The 18,603-nt window shown below is 67.1% G+C and overlaps 2 protein-coding genes across 2 annotated transcripts in view; both read right to left on the bottom strand.

The window, feature by feature from the left end:
* On the bottom strand, positions 1-2,807 carry UCN2 (urocortin 2). Its single transcript, XM_068409406.1, has 3 exons — positions 2,802-2,807; positions 2,124-2,222; positions 1-462 (listed from the first exon to the last, which is right to left on the bottom strand). Exons 1-3 carry the CDS (start codon positions 2,805-2,807, stop codon positions 1-3), a joined length of 567 nt encoding a protein of 188 aa, XP_068265507.1.
* Positions 2,808-3,860: 1,053 nt separating this feature from the next.
* The window catches only part of COL7A1 (collagen type VII alpha 1 chain), a 31,805-nt gene continuing 17,062 nt past the window's right edge, over positions 3,861-18,603 (bottom strand). Inside the window, 62 exon segments of the mRNA XM_068409404.1 lie at positions 3,861-3,910; positions 4,047-4,226; positions 4,849-4,968; positions 5,224-5,307; positions 5,665-5,754; positions 6,191-6,238; positions 6,321-6,369; positions 6,584-6,637; positions 6,718-6,795; positions 7,119-7,235; positions 7,522-7,584; positions 7,688-7,750; positions 7,829-7,882; positions 8,101-8,154; positions 8,244-8,324; positions 8,409-8,444; positions 8,545-8,616; positions 8,896-8,967; positions 9,351-9,407; positions 9,494-9,529; positions 9,663-9,698; positions 9,770-9,814; positions 9,992-10,051; positions 10,310-10,345; positions 10,580-10,651; positions 10,789-10,914; positions 11,046-11,105; positions 11,230-11,265; positions 11,390-11,434; positions 11,583-11,627; positions 11,722-11,763; positions 11,894-11,929; positions 12,048-12,116; positions 12,216-12,296; positions 12,404-12,439; positions 12,530-12,592; positions 12,763-12,795; positions 13,056-13,100; positions 13,287-13,322; positions 13,632-13,667; positions 13,950-13,994; positions 14,076-14,138; positions 14,267-14,311; positions 14,458-14,559; positions 14,699-14,734; positions 14,913-14,948; positions 15,042-15,251; positions 15,410-15,541; positions 15,719-15,754; positions 15,876-15,923; positions 16,106-16,141; positions 16,316-16,351; positions 16,506-16,610; positions 16,722-16,757; positions 16,861-16,896; positions 17,099-17,143; positions 17,337-17,408; positions 17,637-17,672; positions 17,852-17,932; positions 18,018-18,053; positions 18,153-18,188; positions 18,350-18,430. Of these exon segments, the coding sequence (XP_068265505.1) occupies positions 3,861-3,910; positions 4,047-4,226; positions 4,849-4,968; positions 5,224-5,307; positions 5,665-5,754; positions 6,191-6,238; positions 6,321-6,369; positions 6,584-6,637; positions 6,718-6,795; positions 7,119-7,235; positions 7,522-7,584; positions 7,688-7,750; positions 7,829-7,882; positions 8,101-8,154; positions 8,244-8,324; positions 8,409-8,444; positions 8,545-8,616; positions 8,896-8,967; positions 9,351-9,407; positions 9,494-9,529; positions 9,663-9,698; positions 9,770-9,814; positions 9,992-10,051; positions 10,310-10,345; positions 10,580-10,651; positions 10,789-10,914; positions 11,046-11,105; positions 11,230-11,265; positions 11,390-11,434; positions 11,583-11,627; positions 11,722-11,763; positions 11,894-11,929; positions 12,048-12,116; positions 12,216-12,296; positions 12,404-12,439; positions 12,530-12,592; positions 12,763-12,795; positions 13,056-13,100; positions 13,287-13,322; positions 13,632-13,667; positions 13,950-13,994; positions 14,076-14,138; positions 14,267-14,311; positions 14,458-14,559; positions 14,699-14,734; positions 14,913-14,948; positions 15,042-15,251; positions 15,410-15,541; positions 15,719-15,754; positions 15,876-15,923; positions 16,106-16,141; positions 16,316-16,351; positions 16,506-16,610; positions 16,722-16,757; positions 16,861-16,896; positions 17,099-17,143; positions 17,337-17,408; positions 17,637-17,672; positions 17,852-17,932; positions 18,018-18,053; positions 18,153-18,188; positions 18,350-18,430 (3,885 nt within the window).

The raw sequence follows: 18,603 nt of genomic DNA, 5'->3' as shown, positions 1-18,603 counted from the left end.
TTATTTCCTGCGCCCGAGGCGGGCCATCAGCTCGGCGTTGGCGGCCGCCTTGGCCTGCAGCTCCTTCTCTCTGGCCAGGTCAAGCAGGATTTCCAGTACGTGGGTGGGGACATCAAGTGACAGGGACACTTTTCTCGTCCTTTTCCCAGGAGCAGGTCTCTTGGCGGCTGGGCTCACTGGCCAGGGCAACGTTGTTCTCGCTGACCCCTCTAGCGGTAGCGGGCTGGCTTTGTCCGGATGAGACCCTTCCCCAGAGCCATGGTCACCCCTCCTCATTTTGGGGAGACCCAGCAGCATCTCGTTAGCGCCGGTGGTTTCCTGCCTCGTCAGCTTGCTTCCATCCCCAGCTCGGGGGGCTGGCAGGAGCCGCTCACCGCTTGGCCCCTTCCAGGCTCTCGCCGGCGCCCCGAGGACCACCAGGAAGGTGAGCAGCGTCCTGCAGCGCAGCGCGGCCGGGAGCGCCTGCAGGGAGCACACAGCTGGCGCTGAGCATCCCCCAGCCACGCTGCCGTGGCCCCGCAGCCCCCAGGCAGGATGCGTCCTCTCTGGGGTGCCACACAGAGCCCCCCGCCCCCTGCTCCAGCTGGCCATGCCCAGTGGTGGGGACTCACCTCCCTTTTGGGGAGCCTTCAGTTTTCCACCCTGATTTTAACCTTTTTGCATGTGTGGGCGGTTTTGGGGAGGCTGAAGGGGATGTGGGAAGCAGATCGGCTGGGTGTTCCCATCCTTTCCCGCAACCCCTGGCCAGCTGCTGGCTGTCCCCTCCATTTCACACCCTCCAGCCCTTTGCCAGGGACGTTCCCACCCAGGGGGGTGGCAGCATGGGGACTGTGGCTGCTCCCCAGCCCAGACCTGCCCTTTGGCCAGGGAAGTGTGACATGCCCCAGGTTTCGGGGCTAGGGGAGCTGTGGGGCTTTCCTCCTCCCACGCCTTCCCCGGTGGATGCTGTCCCCTGTGGGGCTGCTGGGCTCTCTGGGACAAAAGCCACCCCACCAGAAAGGACACGAGCCACTTGGTCTAAAATACACAGCAGCTCAGTGGCAGCGGGGTAACGAGGGCATGAGTCTGGCCACATGCACTGAGCTGTGCCAAGCCTCAGCATCTTCCTCTGCCCCGGCCCCTGCCCTGGTGCCAAGAGGGTCCCAGCGAGGCAGGTTGCTGTGCTGTGGGGTGGGGGTCAGCATAAGCATGCGAGCACCGCCACACAAATCCTGCTCCCCCAGATCAGTCCCGCGGTGGGGTTTGCCCAGCTGGAAGGAGGGCAGTGAAATGCACCCAACCTCCTGCAACCCATCTCCTGGGTGAAACCCTTCGGAAAGTACCAGACCAGGCAGCTGGAGGCAGTTTAACTCACTGGGAAGCAGGCACTGAAAAGCATCCAACCCCCTGCAACCCATTTCCCAGATAAATCCCCCTGGAAAGCACCACCGAAGGGTGCAACCTCACCATTTCCAGCAGGTCCTTGTCCCCCAGACGTTCAGGCGATGCGCCCTGGGTGTGGGGACCACGAGCTGGGGGTTTGCCCTGCTCCCTGCCAAGCCCTGGCTCTTATCCTGCCCCCAGCTCCACCTCTGACCCGCAGAGGGGGTGACAGTGACCCGCGGCGGGGGACACGATGTTATTAATACATTTTTGCCTAACAGCAGATGAAATCATCCCGGGCCGTGGGTGGGCGGTTGCCCCCTCAGCTCCATCCCCTGTGTTTGGAGGGGATTCCAGGAACCCGGGGCGGCCCAGGCGTAGTTATTTCACATCTGACTCGTGATGTTTTTATCTGTCTAATTGAGCCTTCCTGCTCCTGTCAGCCTCGGTTAATCACTTAAGGAAGGGAGAAGAACGCACATGCATGTCACTGCTGGCCGGCGCCCGTGGTCCTGGCAGCACGAGTGCCAGACCCCCAGCCTTGTGCCACACAAGGAGGCTTGTCCAGGAGGACATCTCCCGGTGCCAGTTTGGCACTGCCGTCCTGATGGACTCCCTGGCCAGGGACACGTCACCTCCCACTGTGTCACCCCAGGGTGCTGCTTGGGCCATCAGTTTGCAGCCAGCTGCAGCCAGGACGCCACTGGTTTGCAGCCCACTTACACCCAGTTCAACTGGGACACCACTGGTCTGTAGCTCACCTGCACCCAGTCCAACTGTGACGCCACTGGTTTGCAGCCCAGCTGCACCAGTCCAGCCTGGCCCAGCTCCTCTGCCTGCTGCCCGCAGTGGGGAGCAGCCTGTAGACATTGCTGTGGGGTGAGCCCCACGCAGAAGGGTTTTGCCCCAAAGTTCCCCCCTTAGCGGCTGTGGGAGCACCCAGGGGCTCTCAGGCTGGGCAGACACCCACATGAGATGAGTTGGTGGGTGCTCAGCCCAGAGGGCTGGCCAGGGCGAGGAGCCAGGGCACCCGGGGCTGGGGCTCAGACTGCTGGGGGTCTTGCCCACCCCTGTGGCCGCAGGGTGACCTATCCCGTGCCAGCCTCCCTGGCAGTGGCAGGGAAATAACACCGGCTCTGTTCCCCTCCCGGGGACGCCCAGGAACTGACCGCCAGTAGCCAAAATTAGCCGTCAGCGCTGATTCACCCAGCGCATCACGCAGCACTGCAGCCTCACGTGCTGACATGTCACAGCCCGGCTGGGGGGTCATGGCCTGGCGTGTGTCAGCCGGGCACGTGCCGAGCACAGGGATGCGGCACCAGGGTCCCAGGGGCGGTGAGGACCCCCAGGCAGCGCTGCCAGCAGTGAGCATGGGAAGGGCATCCCAGCTGGGGTGGGCAGGGGGCACGCTTGGCTCAAGAGCTGGCCCCAAACCCCACGGGCATCTCCGGCAGCGCACCAAGAAGCGTGGCATCTCCCTGTGAGCGCAGCTTTAATGTGACACCCCCCCGCATTGGTACACATACACATTCGCTGTATACAGATATACACATAGAGCAGCGGCGCGTGTGGGCACCACAAAGCCCACCCGGCAGCCCGCAGCCCCCTGGGCCCTGAGGCGGTGGGGGGCACGTCCCCACTTGGCCCTGGGGCTGGGGGGAGGAGGCAGGGGCTGTGGGCCCCAGGGAGCCCACATCGCTTTCACAAAGCCTTTGAGAGCGAGCGTAGGCAAGTAGGAACCTCCTCTAACGTAGCACCATCCTCAGGGTTTCCCCGACGGGCCAGGGGGTGCAGGCACACACCCCCTGGGTTAAAGACAGCCGTGCAGCTGGCAGGCGTGTGAGCTGGAGGGCAGCGCACGGAGAAAGCCTCCGGCCCCCCCGCAGGGCTCTGCCAAACCATTGCAGCCGCAAAAGGGGAACCGGGTCCCAGTTGAGGTTAAGGTGAAATTTATTCAGCTGGAGCTGGTTGCAGGGTGGAGGGTGAGGGATGCTGTGCAGGGAGGCACCGCCTGGCCCAGGGATGCGGGCAGCCTCCCCTGGCAGAGAGCGGAGAGCAGGATGGGTTTTTGGGGACCTGGAGGGGGGCAGGGAAGGGGACAAGGGTGTGAGATGAAGGAAGGGGAGCCCAACCATGGCAAGTCCCAGCTCTGCTCCCGGGCAGCTGGAGAGGGGGCACAGGGCAAAGAGCTATCCCATTGGCAGCAAATAAGTTAAAAATCAAACTGGGAACAGCCCAGGAAACCTCCGGGTGGGAACGGGGGCTACGAGCCTTGGAGGGGGTGTGGATTCCCATTTGATATAAATTTCACCTTAACGGGCAATAAAACTGATACGAAAGGAAAAACCTGTGAGCAGCAAAAAGACACGTTAGAAATAGCACCAGGTTCCTGCCGGGGGCTGGTGGGCACGGAGCCCCTGCCACCACAGGCAGCCCAGCCACGGCCGGGCAGCAGCTGGGCCCCACCGCCGGGCAGCCCTGCGAGACACTGCCCGCGCCTACGCCTTCGGCCGCCCGCCCGCCCTGCTGCCAGCGACGCCGCGGGCACCTGCAGGGAGAGGCGAGGCAGCGTCAGTGCCGGGGTGGGGGACCAGCACTGTCCCCGTGGCTCTGCATCGGCTGAGCCCGTGGCACCAGGCGGGGATGCTGGCGGTGCTGGCAGCCGTGCCGTGCCTAGTGCCTACCTGCCCCTGGGCGCTGCCCGCAGTGCCGCTCGCACTCCTCCTTGCTGTCGAAGCGGTTGAGGTTGCCCCAGCAGCCGCTGTAGACGAAGGGCCGGCACTCGGCGACTCTTTGGTTGTAGTACCACCGCAGCGTGTAGTGCTGGCAGTCCCCCTCGTCCAGCGGCAGAGTGCAGGGCTCAGCTGCGGGGTCAGACGGCGATGGTGAGGGCAGGCAGGAGCCAGCAGCACCCCGGCCGTGGAGGCAGCTGGACCCGCTTGGCAGAGGAGGAGGAACCCCAGAAGGGGAGGGCAGGGGATGGCTCCTGGTTGAGCATGGGCAGAGGGGACATCTCCTGCCCTGCCTGAGCACTAGCAGTGAGGGCAGGAGCTGCGGCTCTGGGCAAACTCTCTCCCAGGGGCAGTTGCCAGCAAAGGCCAAGAGCCGGGAGGGAGGTGGCACGGGGACGCAATGGTTCCAGCGTCCCTTGGAAGGGCACCAGAGGGACCCTCTGCATGCTGCTGCTGCTGCAGGGGCTTCCCTGCTCTCCAGGGTGCTTTGGGATCCCCTCCTGCAGCTCACATTCAGGAGCACAGAAAATCTGCCAGGGGCAGCAGGTCCCACGGGCCCAGCAAACCACCCGTCACTGCTGGTGGTGGCTTCGGTGAGGGGGACAGAGCATGAGATCCGCATGGCACATGCAGCACAGCGCTGTGATGGGGAACACGCACCCTGCCTGGGTGCCAGCCAGAGGGCTGCAAATCCCAAATCCCCCCAGTCAGAGGGTGCGGGGACCCACTGCCAGGTGGGTGCAGGGAAGCTCACCACCCATCGCAGGCTGCTCCGAGCTGTCCATCTCCGGGACCTCATCGTAGTCCTCCTCTTCCCCGTACACACTCTCATACTCAAGGTCGTCAGTGTCGAGCATCACCCGCTTGTCCTGCCCTGGGAAATAGTGCTGGGCGTGAGCAGCCCTCGCCTCCCCCTCCGTCCCCACCATCCAACGTCCCCCAGCCACGGCCCCGGCCCTGCACGCGCCTGCACGCACACAGCACACACCTGCACGCATACTCCCTGCTGCCCTCTCCTCTCCCAGCTCTTTAATTAAAGCCCCCTGGGTCTGGCAGCACAGCCACTGATGGGTTATCCCTTGGCTCCCACGAGTGGGATGGGGACTAAAAGCAGAGGGATGACACTCACCTTCCTCTTCCTCAGTGTGCAACAGCTTGAGCACAGGGACGGTGTGAGCGCTGCCAGCGGGGAACGGCTGGGTGGGGAAGAGCCCTGCGAGGGGAAGGACACGGCGCAGGCATCAGGGAGGAGGTGAGGGGACCCGGGGCACTTCCCTGCTGTCTCCCAGGGGGAAACCAGCCCTTGCAGGTGCGGAGCAGCCCAGCACTGCCCTGGCACTGCTGCAGCCTGCCAGGATACATGGCCAGGGATGGGGGACCTGGGGACACCCCCTCCTCTCTCTGCACTGCAGACCAGGGCTGCCGGGGGCTCCCGGAGGAGGGACAGGCAGGAGCAGCTGCTGCCCAGTGAGACAGCACCTGCTGGGAGCCCAGGAGGATGGGGATGGGCACAGGGAGGCACATGTGCCCACGGGGTCAGATCTTGTGGGTCCTCGGGGCTCTCCATCACCTGCTTGGCTGTGCTCCCTCTCCTGGCGGACGCTTCTTCCTCCTCCCTGGGCAGAGTGGATGCTGCTCCTGGCCTGAGCCTCCCAGCCTCCTTGGAGAGAAAGCACCCACCTCATCCCAGCCCAGCCCTTGCCCTCATCCCTCCATCCCACCCCTCCATCCCACCCTCCCTTCCACCAGCCCTGGCCCCTGCAAGCCTGCCTGCCCCAGCTCCGGCACCCAAGCGTGGATGGGGTGCAGTGCCCGTGGTCCCCTCCCGATCGGGCAGACCCTGGCAGCGCCCAGACCCCATTGGCACCATCCTGAGCTGGCTGCCCCTGGGGATCCCTGCTGTGCATCACTCCTGCCATGCACCACCCCTCCTCCCTACGCATGGTCCCATGCTGATGCTGGCCCTGACCAAGGGGGTCTTGGAGGGTCCCAGCTGCCTCCAGCCCCCCCAAAACCGGCAGCACGCCTGGGTGCCGGGACCCCTTCGGTGCCACGTCTGGGGCAGGGGCAGGGGGTTAGGAAGGGAGAGCTGCAACCTGAGTGCTCACGTGAATCCAGGCGCCGTGGGAAGTGACCGCCGCAGGCTGCAGGAGAGATGGGGTAGGGGGTCAGGGGCAGTGTGGGCCAGAGCCCTAGCCCCGGGGCAGCACGGTGGGGGATGCTCACCACAGTGCTGGCTCATCTCCTGCCTGACGAAGGTGCGGATCTCATCCTCCTGCCAGGCACGCGGAGGGGCAAAGGACCCATGACACAACAGGGGACGGTGCAATTAGAGAGGAAGAAAAACCCTTTCCCCAGGGCCATGTGCTGGAGCAGAGCCCGGAGGTGGGGGAAGCCCCTCCATCAGCAGTAGTGGGACAGATCCAGCGCCCCATCCCACCCTGATGACCCAAGCACAAGCCCGTGCCGGCTCCCTCCCAGCTCCTTACCGTCATGCCCGGCTCCCCCTTCTCCCCACGGAGCCCCTGGGTGCCGGGACTGCCCTAGGGACAAGCAGAGGGGAGGTGGGAGTCTGGCCCCGGCTGGGGCTCACCCGCCCAGGGCTGGGCACCCGCTCACCCACCTGCTCTCCTCTCTCGCCGGGGACACCGGGCACTCCGCGGGCCCCCGGCACCGTCTGTCCGGAGGGCCCTCTCTCCCCCTGCAAAGGACACGTGCTCAGGGACTGGCTGGTGGCTCTGAAGCCTCTCTGCCCTCCCCAGCACCACGGATGTGCTGCTTTCCCCATCCCTGCACCCTAGGGACGCCTGTGCAGGTAGGGATGGGGACGGGGATGGGTCAAGCCCAGCCCCAGGACAAGCAGTGTTCCAGCCCCCCAGGTTCCCATCCCCTGGGCAGGGGGACACAAGGGAGGACCCCAAAGCCAGCGAGCTGGCAGGGCAGGGACAGAGCTGGGACATGGCTCCTGATGCCACCAAACCCTCACTAACTCTGGGGACAGGGCCACCTGTGGTGTGGACTCACCTTCTGGCCCTGCATGCCCTCAGGACCTCGGGGGCCAACGGTCCCTGGGGGACCGGGGGGGCCAGGAGCACCATCACTGCCCCGGGGACCAGGGCCACCGATAATGCCCGGGGCGCCCTGTGGGAGAGCAGAGGGTGAGGTCAGGGGTGTCGGAGCCCCTGGCCCCAGAGCAGGTGCCACGGGCATCCTCCGACCCCGCAGCTGGGCATCCCTGAAGCACCAGCACTGGTGCCTTCTTGTAAAGAATGAGGATTTGTTGTCACTTATAGTTCAGTGACACAATTTAGAGCAGCACCACACGGCTCTTCTGGGAGCATCTGGCTCTGATGTGCTTCGGACGAAGGCTGGGTCCTGGTAAAAGCAACACGGCGCAACGCACACCATCCCTTTCCAGCCTGCTCACCCGGTCTCCTTTCTCCCCCTGGTCTCCTTTGGCTCCCTGCTGCCCGTCGAATCCCCGGTCACCCTGCAAAGAGGAACAGCAGGCAGCAGGGGACAGGCAGCCGGGGGACAGGCAGCCGGGGGACTGAAGTGCCAGCACAGCTTTTCCTGGCACTGCCCTGACCTACCTTGGGTCCCATGAGCCCCTCCTTCCCGGGGATGCCCGGTGGTCCCGACAGACCCAGCTCTCCCTGGGGAACAAAGCAGACATCCGTCAGCAGCTGTGGCTGCGTGTCCCTGTCCCTCCCCGACGCCAGCGCAGTGCTTACCGGCTCGCCTTTCCTCCCCGGCAGCCCTGAGCGCCCCGGGATCCCCAGCTCTCCCTACAGCGGGCAGGAGAGAGGCAGGGTGGTCAGTCCTGCGCCCCCCAATGCTCACCCCAGAGCCGCGGGCAGAGGAGGGGACCCCATGCCCCTGCCGCGGGGCCAAGCTCCGGCCTCGGCCATCTCCCTGCTCCCGCTGGCTGGCAGAGGGGATCCAAAGTGCCGCAGCCTCCAGGCACCATCCGGGCTCCTGTGGCACCCCGCGGGCACCCACTCACCTTCTCGCCCTTGTTGCCATCGAGGCCGCAGGCGCCTTTCATGCCCCGCTCACCCTGCAGGGATGAGGAGGGGAGTCAGAGCCTCGCCGAGCCGGCGCGGGTCCTGGCCGCGAGAGCACCAGCAGGTGGAGGGGCCAACCCACCTTGGGGCCACGCATGCCCAGGGGTCCCATGTCCCCCTTCTCCCCCCGGGCTCCAGGGATCCCATTGCGGCCAGGCTGACCCTGCACGAGAGCACACAGTGTGATGGGGGGGTCTGCTCCTGCCCCGTGATGGGGTGGCAGTGGCATCGAGACGCAGCTCCTCACCGGCTCACCAGGCTCTCCCGCCGCTCCAACCTCTCCCTGGGGAAGGCAGAGGCATCGGTCAAGGCAGGCGAGGCGGACAGCACCCCCAGCACCCCTCCGGCACCCCCCTGGTGATGAGGGGTGCCCAGCTCCTTACCTTCTGCCCACCAGGGCCGCGTGCCCCAGGGAAGCCTGTGGAGCCCTTCTCTCCTTGCTCACCCCTTGCCCCCTGCAAGCAGAAACCCAGATCGGCCCAGGGCAGGAGGGAGAGCTCCAGCCATGGCACGGCCACGGCATGGCCATGGTGGCCTCCGAGGCTGACTCTGGCAGCTCCCCTTGCCGGGGTGCCAAGCACTGTGCCAGGGTGCCCACAAGCACCAGCACGTGGGGTGCAGGGATGCAGGGATGCCACCATGCCCTGGTCCCTCTATCCATCACCCTGCCTGCAGCCCTCCGTGGTCCCCAACCCAGCACCTCCAGCCCCACACAAGCCCCCCCAGCCCCGTACCTTCTCTCCAGGCATGCCTTGCTCTCCTTTGTTCCCCTTGTCCCCTTCTGTGCCCTTCAGGCCACGGTCTCCCTGCAAAGGGGGAAACACGGGGAGGGGTCAGGGGACTGGGAGATGCTCAGATGCGTGTCAGTGTGGGGAGGACAGATCCCCCAGGGCAGGGACACAGAGGCCCATGGGGTGGCTGAAGGAGAGGGGACAATGTGCTCTGTGAGGGAGGGTCCCTCAGCAGCAAGAAGCCCCCCCAGCTCTTCTGGCAGGCAAAGGTGTGGGGGTCTGTCCTGTGCCACTCAGGAGAGAGGGTACAGGATCAAACCCGTGGGGCTGGGAGCTGCCCTGGGCCAGAGGCAGGGCAGGCAGGGCCCTGGGGAGGGGGATGCACAGGAGAGCCCCTGCCCATGAGGACAAGAGGGACGAGGCAGAGGGGGGACAGGGAGAATGGGGACATCTCTTACCGGCTCCCCCTTGCTGCCCCGTGCTCCGGCGGGGCCCTCCACCACCACAGTATCGCCCTACGTGCCCAAAGGATTCAGGGGTGAGTGGGGGGGGGGCAGCACTGCTGCCCTCCCTCCCACTGCCCCCCGCCCCAGGGACTCACTTTGTCTCCTTTGGGCCCCGGGGCCCCAACGTCTCCCTGAGAGGAAGGGGAGATGGTGAGATGCTGCAAGGATCTGTGGTGGGGAGCGGGCAGCACCTCCCTGGGAACCCCAATCCCTGGGGGTGCATCATGCGCCTCCCCCTGCTCTCCAGCCCCCAGGGTCCCTTACCTTGTCCCCACGCTCTCCCCGGTTCCCAGGCAAGCCCTGCAGGAGAGAGGAGAGGGGTGGTCAGGGAGGGGCATGGCCGGGGGGCAGCCAGGGAGAGGGGTACTTACTGCCGGCCCGCGGTCGCCTTCTGGCCCTGGGCGCCCGTCTTCACCCTGCGAGAAGAAAGGGATGTGAGAAGGGGGTCTGGGATGGGGGCACCCCCAGCGTCACTCCACCCTGGGGACAGGCGTGGTGCTGGCTCCCTGTCCCCTCGGGGCTGCCACCATGGGATTTCCTGTCCCTAGTGGTGGGGACACAGGGGGCCACAGTGGGGCCATGGCAATATCTACCCGTGGTCCTGGGTCTCCGCGCTCGCCTCTGGCTCCTGGCAGCCCGGCCCCTGGGGCACCCTGCCAGGAGAAGGCAAGAGCTCGTCCCTGTCCTTGCTGCCTACCACCCCTCCCAGCCATGCCATGTCCCCCCCATGCCAGCAGACACCCCGCAGACCCCCCCACCGCCCCGGGTGCCTGGCACAGAGCAGGATCCCATGTGCCACCATCCAGAGTGGTGTCAGCATCACCTGGGTGTGGCTGCAGCAGGGACGCCCCATGAGAGGAGTAGCCCCACATCCCTCATGCTACAGGGGTGTAGCCCTGCCCCTGTCCTACCTTGTCACCCTTCAGGCCAGGGGCCCCTTGTATGCCCTAAAAGAAAGGAGAGGGGTGAGCGAGCCACGGGACGAAGGTGCCCCACAAAGCACCCCTGGGGCTCCCGCAGCAGCTCCCACCCTGTGCTGGAGCCCCCGGCAACCCCCAGTCCCAGGGGCTGGGGCTGGGAAGGTGCAGGGTGGGTCCCCATCACCCTGCCCGGGCCGGCGGGGAGCCAGGGCAGAGCCTGCACCCCCCAGGGACGCTGCGGCACCAGAGCCCCATACTCACGGCTGGCCCCGGGGGCCCTGCAGGTCCTGGTGGTCCGGGGGTGCCGTCTCTCCCGGGAAAGCCGATCAAGCCCTGGCAGGGAAATACCAGTGAGTGGGCAGGGACCACGCATCCGGGAGCCGGTGGGGCTTGCAGGGACCCCGCTGGCACTGCCTGAGGATCCGGCGTCACCCAGACCAGTGAGAGTGAGCACTGGCAGTAGCCTTTACCCTCTCTCCTGGGGAACCTGGGGGGCCAGGCTGCCCGTTTTCCCCTCTCAAGCCAGACTGTCCTGGTGTCCCAGCAATGCCTGCTAAGCCTGGGGGACCCGGTGGTCCTGGCAAGCCAATGTCACCCTGGAGTAAGGATGAAAAAGATGGGGCTCAGGGAAACAGCCCCCAGGAGCATGCTTCTCCCTCAGCTGGCCAAGCTGGGGCAGCACCTGGGCACGCGGTGAGAGCCAGGGTAACACAGGTACAGAGGTTACCTTCAAGCCTGGAGACCCGTCCTGTCCTGGCGGTCCCCGCATACCGATACCCGGCAATCCCTGTGTGATGGCAGAGCACATGGTGTGTCCCCTAGCTGGTGGGTACGGGGGTGCCAGGGGCACTGTGCCACCCAGAGCGGCCCCCCAGGGCTGGGGAGCACCCCTGGGACCAGGGGACACTCACCTTCTCCCCTTTGGCTCCAGAGGACCCCTTGGCTCCCTGCGAAGACAGCAAGCCACCAGAAAGGGCTGGGCGGTGGGTGGCAGGGGCACAGGTCCTCCCTCCCGACAGCATCCACCGCCCCCAGCACCCACCCCCTGGCCCCCCTGTGCCTCCTACTCACATCTTCCCCAGGATCTCCTGGCTCCCCGAATCCTCCCGGCTCCCCCTGCCAGGGGGAAACAGGCAAAAAGCAGGGGCATGTGATGATGCACGGGGGGAGCAGCCATGGCCGGGCCCTCCAGCCGTGGCCAGGCAGCCAGGGAGCCCAGGGCCCCCATAGCCCCCTCCCCGCCGGCCCCCCGAGCAGCGCTCACCTTCTCACCCTTGGGGCCGGGCAAGCCTCGGTCGCCCTTGGAGCCCTGCCGTGGGGAGAGCAGCGTTAGGGGAGACGGCAAGAGTGGGGGACAGGGGATGAGGTTAACGGGGGGGACGAGGTTGATGGGGCCAACTCACCGGTGCTCCCAGCAGCACGCCCTCCAGCAGCGCCGGCTCGCCCTGCAGTGACACACGGGTGCTCAGACTTGCCCGCGGTGGGCACCAGCACCCTGCAGACCCCTGCCTGCCCTGGGGGCTCTGGCAGCACCGAGGGGTGGGGGTCCCCCCGCCCTGCACCCTGGCTCCTTACCTTCTCGCCTTTGGCGCCGGGAGGGCCAGCGATGGCCTGGGACGCAGGGGAAAGAGGGGCAGGTGAGCAGGGCTGCCCGGGGATGCTCCCTGTCATCCCGGCCCGGCAATACCAGGGAAGCTCCTGGACGCTGCTGGGGCAGCTCTGCACTCACCTGCCCCGGGGCTCCAGCGTCCCCTGGCTCTCCTTTGGGACCAGCAGGGCCCGAAGGTCCTGGAATGCCCTGGCACAAGCAGCACAGCCCTCAGCCTCGGCTGCGGGTGCCCCAGGCTGAGCCCCGCTGGGCTCCCGCTGGGACAGGATGGGGTGAGCAGCAACGTACCATCTTCCCAGGCATCCCCGCCTCGCCATCCTTCCCCGGCACACCGTCCCTGCCCGGCACGCCCGGCTTCCCACTCTCCCCCTGCGGGCGGTAAGAGCAGGGCTGGGGCACGGGGGGTCCCACAGCCTGCCAGGCAGCCGAGTGCCCCCCAGCAATGGCAGCCAAGGCCGGGGGGACAACACACTCACCACTTGTCCTGGCAACCCGGGGACACCGGGCGGGCCCTGCAAGGGAGACATGAGCAGAAATCAAGGGCTGAACACGGGGCACCAGGAACGGCCAAGGAGCAGGTTGGGGGTGCTGCAAATACCTACCCCTGGGCCAGAGGGACCGGGGGGGCCAGGCAGCCCTATGCTGCCCTGGGGACCGGGCAAGCCCTGCAATGGAAACAGCCACATCAGAGAGGGGATGGCACGCTGCCCTGGCACAGCGGGGACCTCGGCTGCCCCGCGGGAAGGTGCACAGCGGTGGGGCTGGCCAGCTTGGGGGGGCTGGATGGTTTTGGGGTGGTCAGGTGGGTGCTGGCGGGGAGGGCGTGAGTGCTCACCCGGATGCCGGAGCCAGGTTCCCCTGGATCACCCTGCAAAGAGAGCACCTGTGTCAGTCCCACCGCCCCGACCCACCGGCCACCGTGGTCATGGCCACATCCCCACGCCTGCCACGGGACTGTTCCCCCAGGCTGGCTGGATATGGGAGGGGGGGCCAGCCCGAAATGTCCCTCCCTCCAGCCCAAAATGTCCTGAAATGTGGCCCTCCCTCCAGCCCCCCAAATCTGTCAAGGCACTGCTTTCCTCTGCCAGGTCAGACGTGGCGATGCCAATACCGATGTCAATGCCATACCTTGGTCCCAGCTGGGCCCTGGGTCCCTGGTGGGCCAGTGCTGCCCTGCAGGGGACAAGGGGACATTATGTTGGGGCAATGCTTGCTAGTGGCACAGGACAGGGAGGGCACAGCAGGGCAGCGTGGTCCCAGCACTGCCACCCCACCCCTGCTCCCTGGGGAGACGCCTGCCCTGGCTGACGTCCCCCTTATGTGACAATACGCTGCCCACAGCATGGGGTGGCTCCTTACCGGAGGTCCTGGGGGTCCTGGGTCTCCCTGGCTGCCCTGAAGGGAGGAAGAGATGGGGTCACTGCAGGGATGGGTTTTCCCTGGTGGGTGCATGGGGTGTCCCCTGCGAGAGGAGACCCAGACAGTGCCAGCGGCTCTGGGAAGCACCCACGCCAAGTGGGGACAAGCCTGGCCAGCTCCTGGCAAGACGCCTGGGGCCAAGCACCCACCCAGGCAGCAGGGTGGCCCCCACAGCTTCACCCAGCACCCGTGGCCGGGAGCCCCCTCGCTGCATGCTGAGGTGGGGGGGCACACAGTGACATGGAGCAGGGGGCACAGTGACATGGGGGAGACACAGACACTTACCGGGCGTCCCAGCACACCGGGGAAGCCTGGCAAGCCCTGCAAAGAACCACATCAGAGCCGGTGGGCGAGCAGGAGCCTGCTCCCCCCAAGCAGCCCTGCCTGCCCCCCAGGGATGCTCCCCATCCCTGGTGTGCGGTACTCAGCCCAGGGTATTTAGGGGGGGGCTGGGAGGTCCCCTAAAGCCCTGCGGGCTCTGTGTTGGGGGGAAGGAGGTGAACGAGACATGAATGCTCCCACTGGTGCCAGTGGTGGCTGGTGTGGGACCACAGGACCTTCCCCCTGTGCCAGCCCGCATCCCCCCACCATGTCCCCACTCACCGGCTTCCCCTCGGGGCCGGCCAGCCCTCTCTCACCCGGGAGGCCCTGGAGCAAGAGACGGGACGGGGTCAGCGCCAGGCGGGGGTGTGGGGTCAGCGCCAGGCTGGGGGACAGTGCGGTACTCACCGGGGCACCGTCCCTGCCCTTCTCGCCAGGCTCCCCTCGCTCGCCCCGCGGGCCACCCTCACCCTGCAGCGGGGACAGGCGCAGGGTTGTAGGACAGGCAGGGACCTTCCCGTCCCCACCCAAAGAGGGGTGCCCCCAGCAGTGCCCCACGGGGCTGCCCTGTTGGGAGCAGGAGACTTACGACTGCAGACCTTATCTCCTTTGGGTCCCCGCTCGCCCTCGGCTCCCGGCTCGCCCTGCGTCAGGGAGAAGACAGACGCCATCAGCCCCCGTGGGGACACCACGCCTGCCCTGCCATCGTCCTCAGTCCCAGCCCAGCTCATCCCGTTGTCCCCAGCTCCGTCGCCCTGGCTGCCCTGCTCCTTTCTGCCCAGCCACGCACCTTTGCTCCCTTGGGTCCGACGGGGCCGCGCTCACCCGGGAGGCCCATCAGGCTGCCCTCCACCACGTCTGCCTGTGGGCAGGGCACAGTCAGGGCCGGCACCTGGGCGACCTCAGGGTGGTCCCCCAGGGGCACAGCCCTGCCCGAACCCCCATGCCAGGGGATGGGACATGGCCATCCATCCCTGCAGGTGCAGGCTGGCATCCCTTGAGGACGGTCCCCAGCAGCAGCCATCACCTACCTTGGGCCCTGGGGGCCCGGGCAAGCCATCCCTGCCCTGGGGGGAGGAAAATAGGGCATCAAAGGGACAGCAGGGCACCGGGGAGCAGAGATGCCCCAGTACGGCCAGTCCTGGCCCCCACAGGGCATCCCCCTGCCCCAGGGAGAGCCCCCCTTCCCCCTGAGAGGGCACAGCACAGGGGGCACAGAGGGGACTGTGTCCCATCCCACCTCACCTGCTCGCCCCGGTCGCCCTTCTCGCCCCGGTCGCCCTGGGGAAACAATGCAGTGGCTGTCACGGGGCTGTCCCCGAGCCCCTGGCCCAGGTCCCCCAGCCCTCACCCCGCACCCCCACACGCACTCACCTTTTCGCCGGGCCGCCCGGCCTCCCCCAGCTCCCCGGCGCGGCCCGGCACCCCAGGGATGCCCGGCTTGCCAGGCTCCCCCGGCTGCCCGGGAGGCCCCTCGGGACCCCGCTCACCCACGGCACGGCCCGTGGGGCCCTGGGGGCCAGGGGCACCCGGGTCTCCCTTGTCACCTTTGGGTCCTCGCTCACCAGGGAAGCCTAAGGAGCCCTGCAAAACATACCACCACGCTGCCAGAGCCAGCCCTGCGCTGGGGGCTGCCAGCCCTCCCCGAGCATCCCAGGGCTGAGCTGGCTACATGGCCCCCCAGCCAGCCCGGGCAGGGGGGCAGCGTGTTTGGCCATGGCAGCGAGCCTGGCTCCGCTCACCTCTCGGCCTGGAGGCCCCCGTTCTCCCGGCTCCCCCCGGCTGCCCTTCTGGCCCCGCAGCCGCTCAGACACCGGCAGAAACGAGTCCGAGCTCCCGTCGTAGGCACCCGTGAGCTCCTTCAGGGATGAAACCTGGGACAGAGGAAAGAGCCACCGGTCACGGGGACAGTGCAACCCAGACATGGCAGCACCCCATGGCCCCACCAACCTGTCCCAGGTCACTCAGGTCTCCCACCACCTCCCTGTGTCCCCCGTCCTGCTGCCATGTGGCACAAACAGTCCCCCACCCAATAGCCAGGGACTACGTACCTTGATGCCAAGCGCTTCCAGGCTACGTTCAATGTTCTGCAGTAAAAAGACATTAAAAACAAAGCAAGTGTTGGTCTGCTCCCACCACGGGGGCTGTGGAAGGTCCTCTGTCCCCCGGAGCTGATGTCCCAGCCCAGCAGGTCGGGGGGGGACTCACCACTGCAGTCCCAGGGTCTCCACGTGCTCCAGGGCTGCCAGGTCGCCCCTAGGTTTGCAGAGAAAGAGGGAATGAAAAGATGTACAGAGGTGCTGTAGTGAGGTGAGCAGGGCTGATGTTGCCCTCAGTAGGTTTCAGAGTTAACACTGCTGGTGCTGCCTGGGCAGGGGCTGCAGTTGCCACCACCCTGGGGTGCTCACAGCTTGTCAGGCTCGGTGTGGGGTACTCACCGGCTCCCCTTGCAGTCCAGGCTCCCCTGGGTCCCCCTGAAACACAGCAAAGGCATCAAGGGGGGCAGAGCCAGGCTGCCCGGCACCGACTCCAGTGCCAGGGTCCAGCCCTGCCAGCCTGGGGGCAGGGAGTCCCACCAAGGACTCATCCCCTCTGGCACGGGGTCCCCCAGACCTTTGCCTTGCGGGGCTCGGGAGCAGCACACCTACCTTTGGTCCAGCCAGCCCACGGGGGCCCGGTAAGCCCTGGGAGACACAGAGGGGACACAATGGCACCCAGCACCCATGGGCACAGGGCAGTGCTCCGAGGGAGCTGTAGGCCGGGGTCCTGCCCGCCCCATGGCAGCCCGGACCCCAGGGTCTGGTGCTGGGTGGCACCATGGGCTCGAGGACTACGCACCTGGCCTGGGGGGCCGACCTGCCCCGGGACGCCGGGGAGGCCAGGGGGGCCGAGGGGGCCTGGCACACCTCTGTCCCCCTGCTCACCCTTGTCACCACTGCGGCCCTGCCGAGAGAGCGGTGTCACCCCCAGGACCTGGGTGCCCAGGTCTGTCCCCGGTGGGGGCATGTACCCCGCACCCCCCATCACCACACTCCTCTGCGGGGAGGTCCTCACCTCTCTGCCCGGGGGTCCCGTGTCACCTTTGTCTCCCTAAGCACGAGGGAAAGGAGTTAGAGGGATGCTGCCCCTTCCGCATGCCCCAAAGTGATGCTCCTGGACCCGGGCAGGGACCACCTGGGGCTCGGCTCCTTACCTTTCTCCCATCCTCTCCTGGCGTTCCGTCTTCTCCCTGGGGACACAGGCTGCCAGTCAGCGCCAAACTCGACCGTCCCGGCACGGGCACCGCACGGGACGGGGACAGGCACCGGGGGCACGGCTCAGAGCGCAGGGGCTCTTTGCCACATGCCCCCTTGCCTTTATGCTGTACTGGGATCACTGGCCCTCAGGACTCCGGGCGAGCCTCAAAGCCAAGCCCTGCTCCCCCTACTCACGTTCTTGCCGCTGAGGCCGGGTTTGCCGTCATCGCCAGGTTTGCCCTGGGAGGAAGCAGAGGCAGTGAGAGCCCCCCTGGTGCCCCCCCCGGCACCAGCACCCAGGGGTCCCCCGGCCCCACTGCAGGCCCAGGGTGCAGGGAAGGGGGAGCTGGGCATGGGGAGAGCCCCGGCACTTGGACCCGGCTGGGACACAGGGCAGGATGTGTCCCCAGGGCGCAGGGCAGCTGCTACTTACGGGGACACCGGGCGGTCCCAGGGGACCCACGGGTCCAGGCAGTCCCTGCTCCCCACGCAGCCCGGGCAGCCCCTGCAGGGAAAGGAGACGGGGGAGCACGGGGCACCCATCTCCCCCAGCCGGCTCTGGGAGGAGGGAGCGTGACCGGGACGGTGGCACCCTGCTGGGGACAGGGGATGGTCCTGCAGTCCTGCTGCACTGCCCCGGACCAAGGAGCATGGGACGGGACGTTGGTCCCTTGCAAGCACGATGGCCCCAGTGGGAGCACAACCCAAACCCGCCTCCTCCAGAGGTACTTACATCCCGGCCGGGGTCCCCCTGCTTCCCCGGGTCCCCCTGCAGACAAAGAGGAGGTGAGGGCAGGGACACCCCCACCCTGCCACAGGCCCCCCTCGAGCATCCCCTGCCCAGAGCAGAGGGTATCCGGGGGGAGGTGGCTCCTCCTGCCCCATTGCCTCTCCATCCCGCAGCCCCCACCATGGGTGGCTGTGCCCCTCGCCCTGGACCACACTCACACGCAGCCCGGGGGGACCCGGGGGCCCGAGTTTGCCTTCCAGCCCATTGCTGCCATCCAGCCCCGGTGGGCCACGGTCCCCCTATAAGAGAGCAGGGCAGGAGGGCTGGAGCTGTGGGGTGGGACAGGGGTGCCGTGGGGCAGCCCCCAACCCCCAGCCCGCTCACCTTCTCTCCTGGCAGGCCTCGGTCCCCGGGGTCACCCTGCGGGGTGGGAAGAGGAGTGAGCATTGTCCCCCCTGAAGGGGAGCCCAGCAGGGCATGGACCCCCACCCAGACCCCCATGGGGAAGGGGGCACTCACCCGTGCACCGGGGGGGCCGCGGGGGCCCTCCACACCCTGCAAGAGAGAAACACGCTCAGCAGTGGGGCACGGGGGGAAAGAAGGGGGTCCTGGGTGCTCGCCCACCACCCCCTGCACACCAGGACCCCCGGCTCTCCTGCAGAACATCGCCCGTCTTGCCAGCCCCCCGCCCCCCGCCCCAGAGACCCAGCACCTACCCTCTCTCCGGGCAGGCCGGGGGAGCCGGCATCGCCCCGGGCGCCCTTCATGCCATCCTCGCCAGGGTCCCCAGGGTCCCCCTGCCAGGGAAGGGCCTGCGGTTAGAGGGTACTGCCCCGCGCCGGCACAAACGCCCGTGCCGAGCCCATGCCAGGGCCCTCGCTGAGCATCTCTGCTCATGCTGCGTGGTTTAAGGGCGGGATGACAGCAAAGGTCTCAGAATACAGGCACGGGCTGAAAAAAGGGGCTGCTG

Source organism: Nyctibius grandis, chromosome 10 (assembly GCF_013368605.1).
Source record: "Nyctibius grandis isolate bNycGra1 chromosome 10, bNycGra1.pri, whole genome shotgun sequence".
NCBI lineage: Eukaryota > Metazoa > Chordata > Aves > Nyctibiiformes > Nyctibiidae > Nyctibius > Nyctibius grandis.
The sequence above is the reverse complement of the archived record's forward strand: the minus strand, read 5'-3'. Positions and strand labels throughout refer to the sequence as shown.

Bases quoted from the DNA above. Each gene is read 5' to 3' on its own strand.
- UCN2 (XM_068409406.1), bottom strand. The intron at 463-2,123 runs GTGAGCTACAGA...TGCTCCCTGCAG, and splicing joins CACAGTTGGACTGGGTGCAG to GCGCTCCCGGCCGCGCTGCG.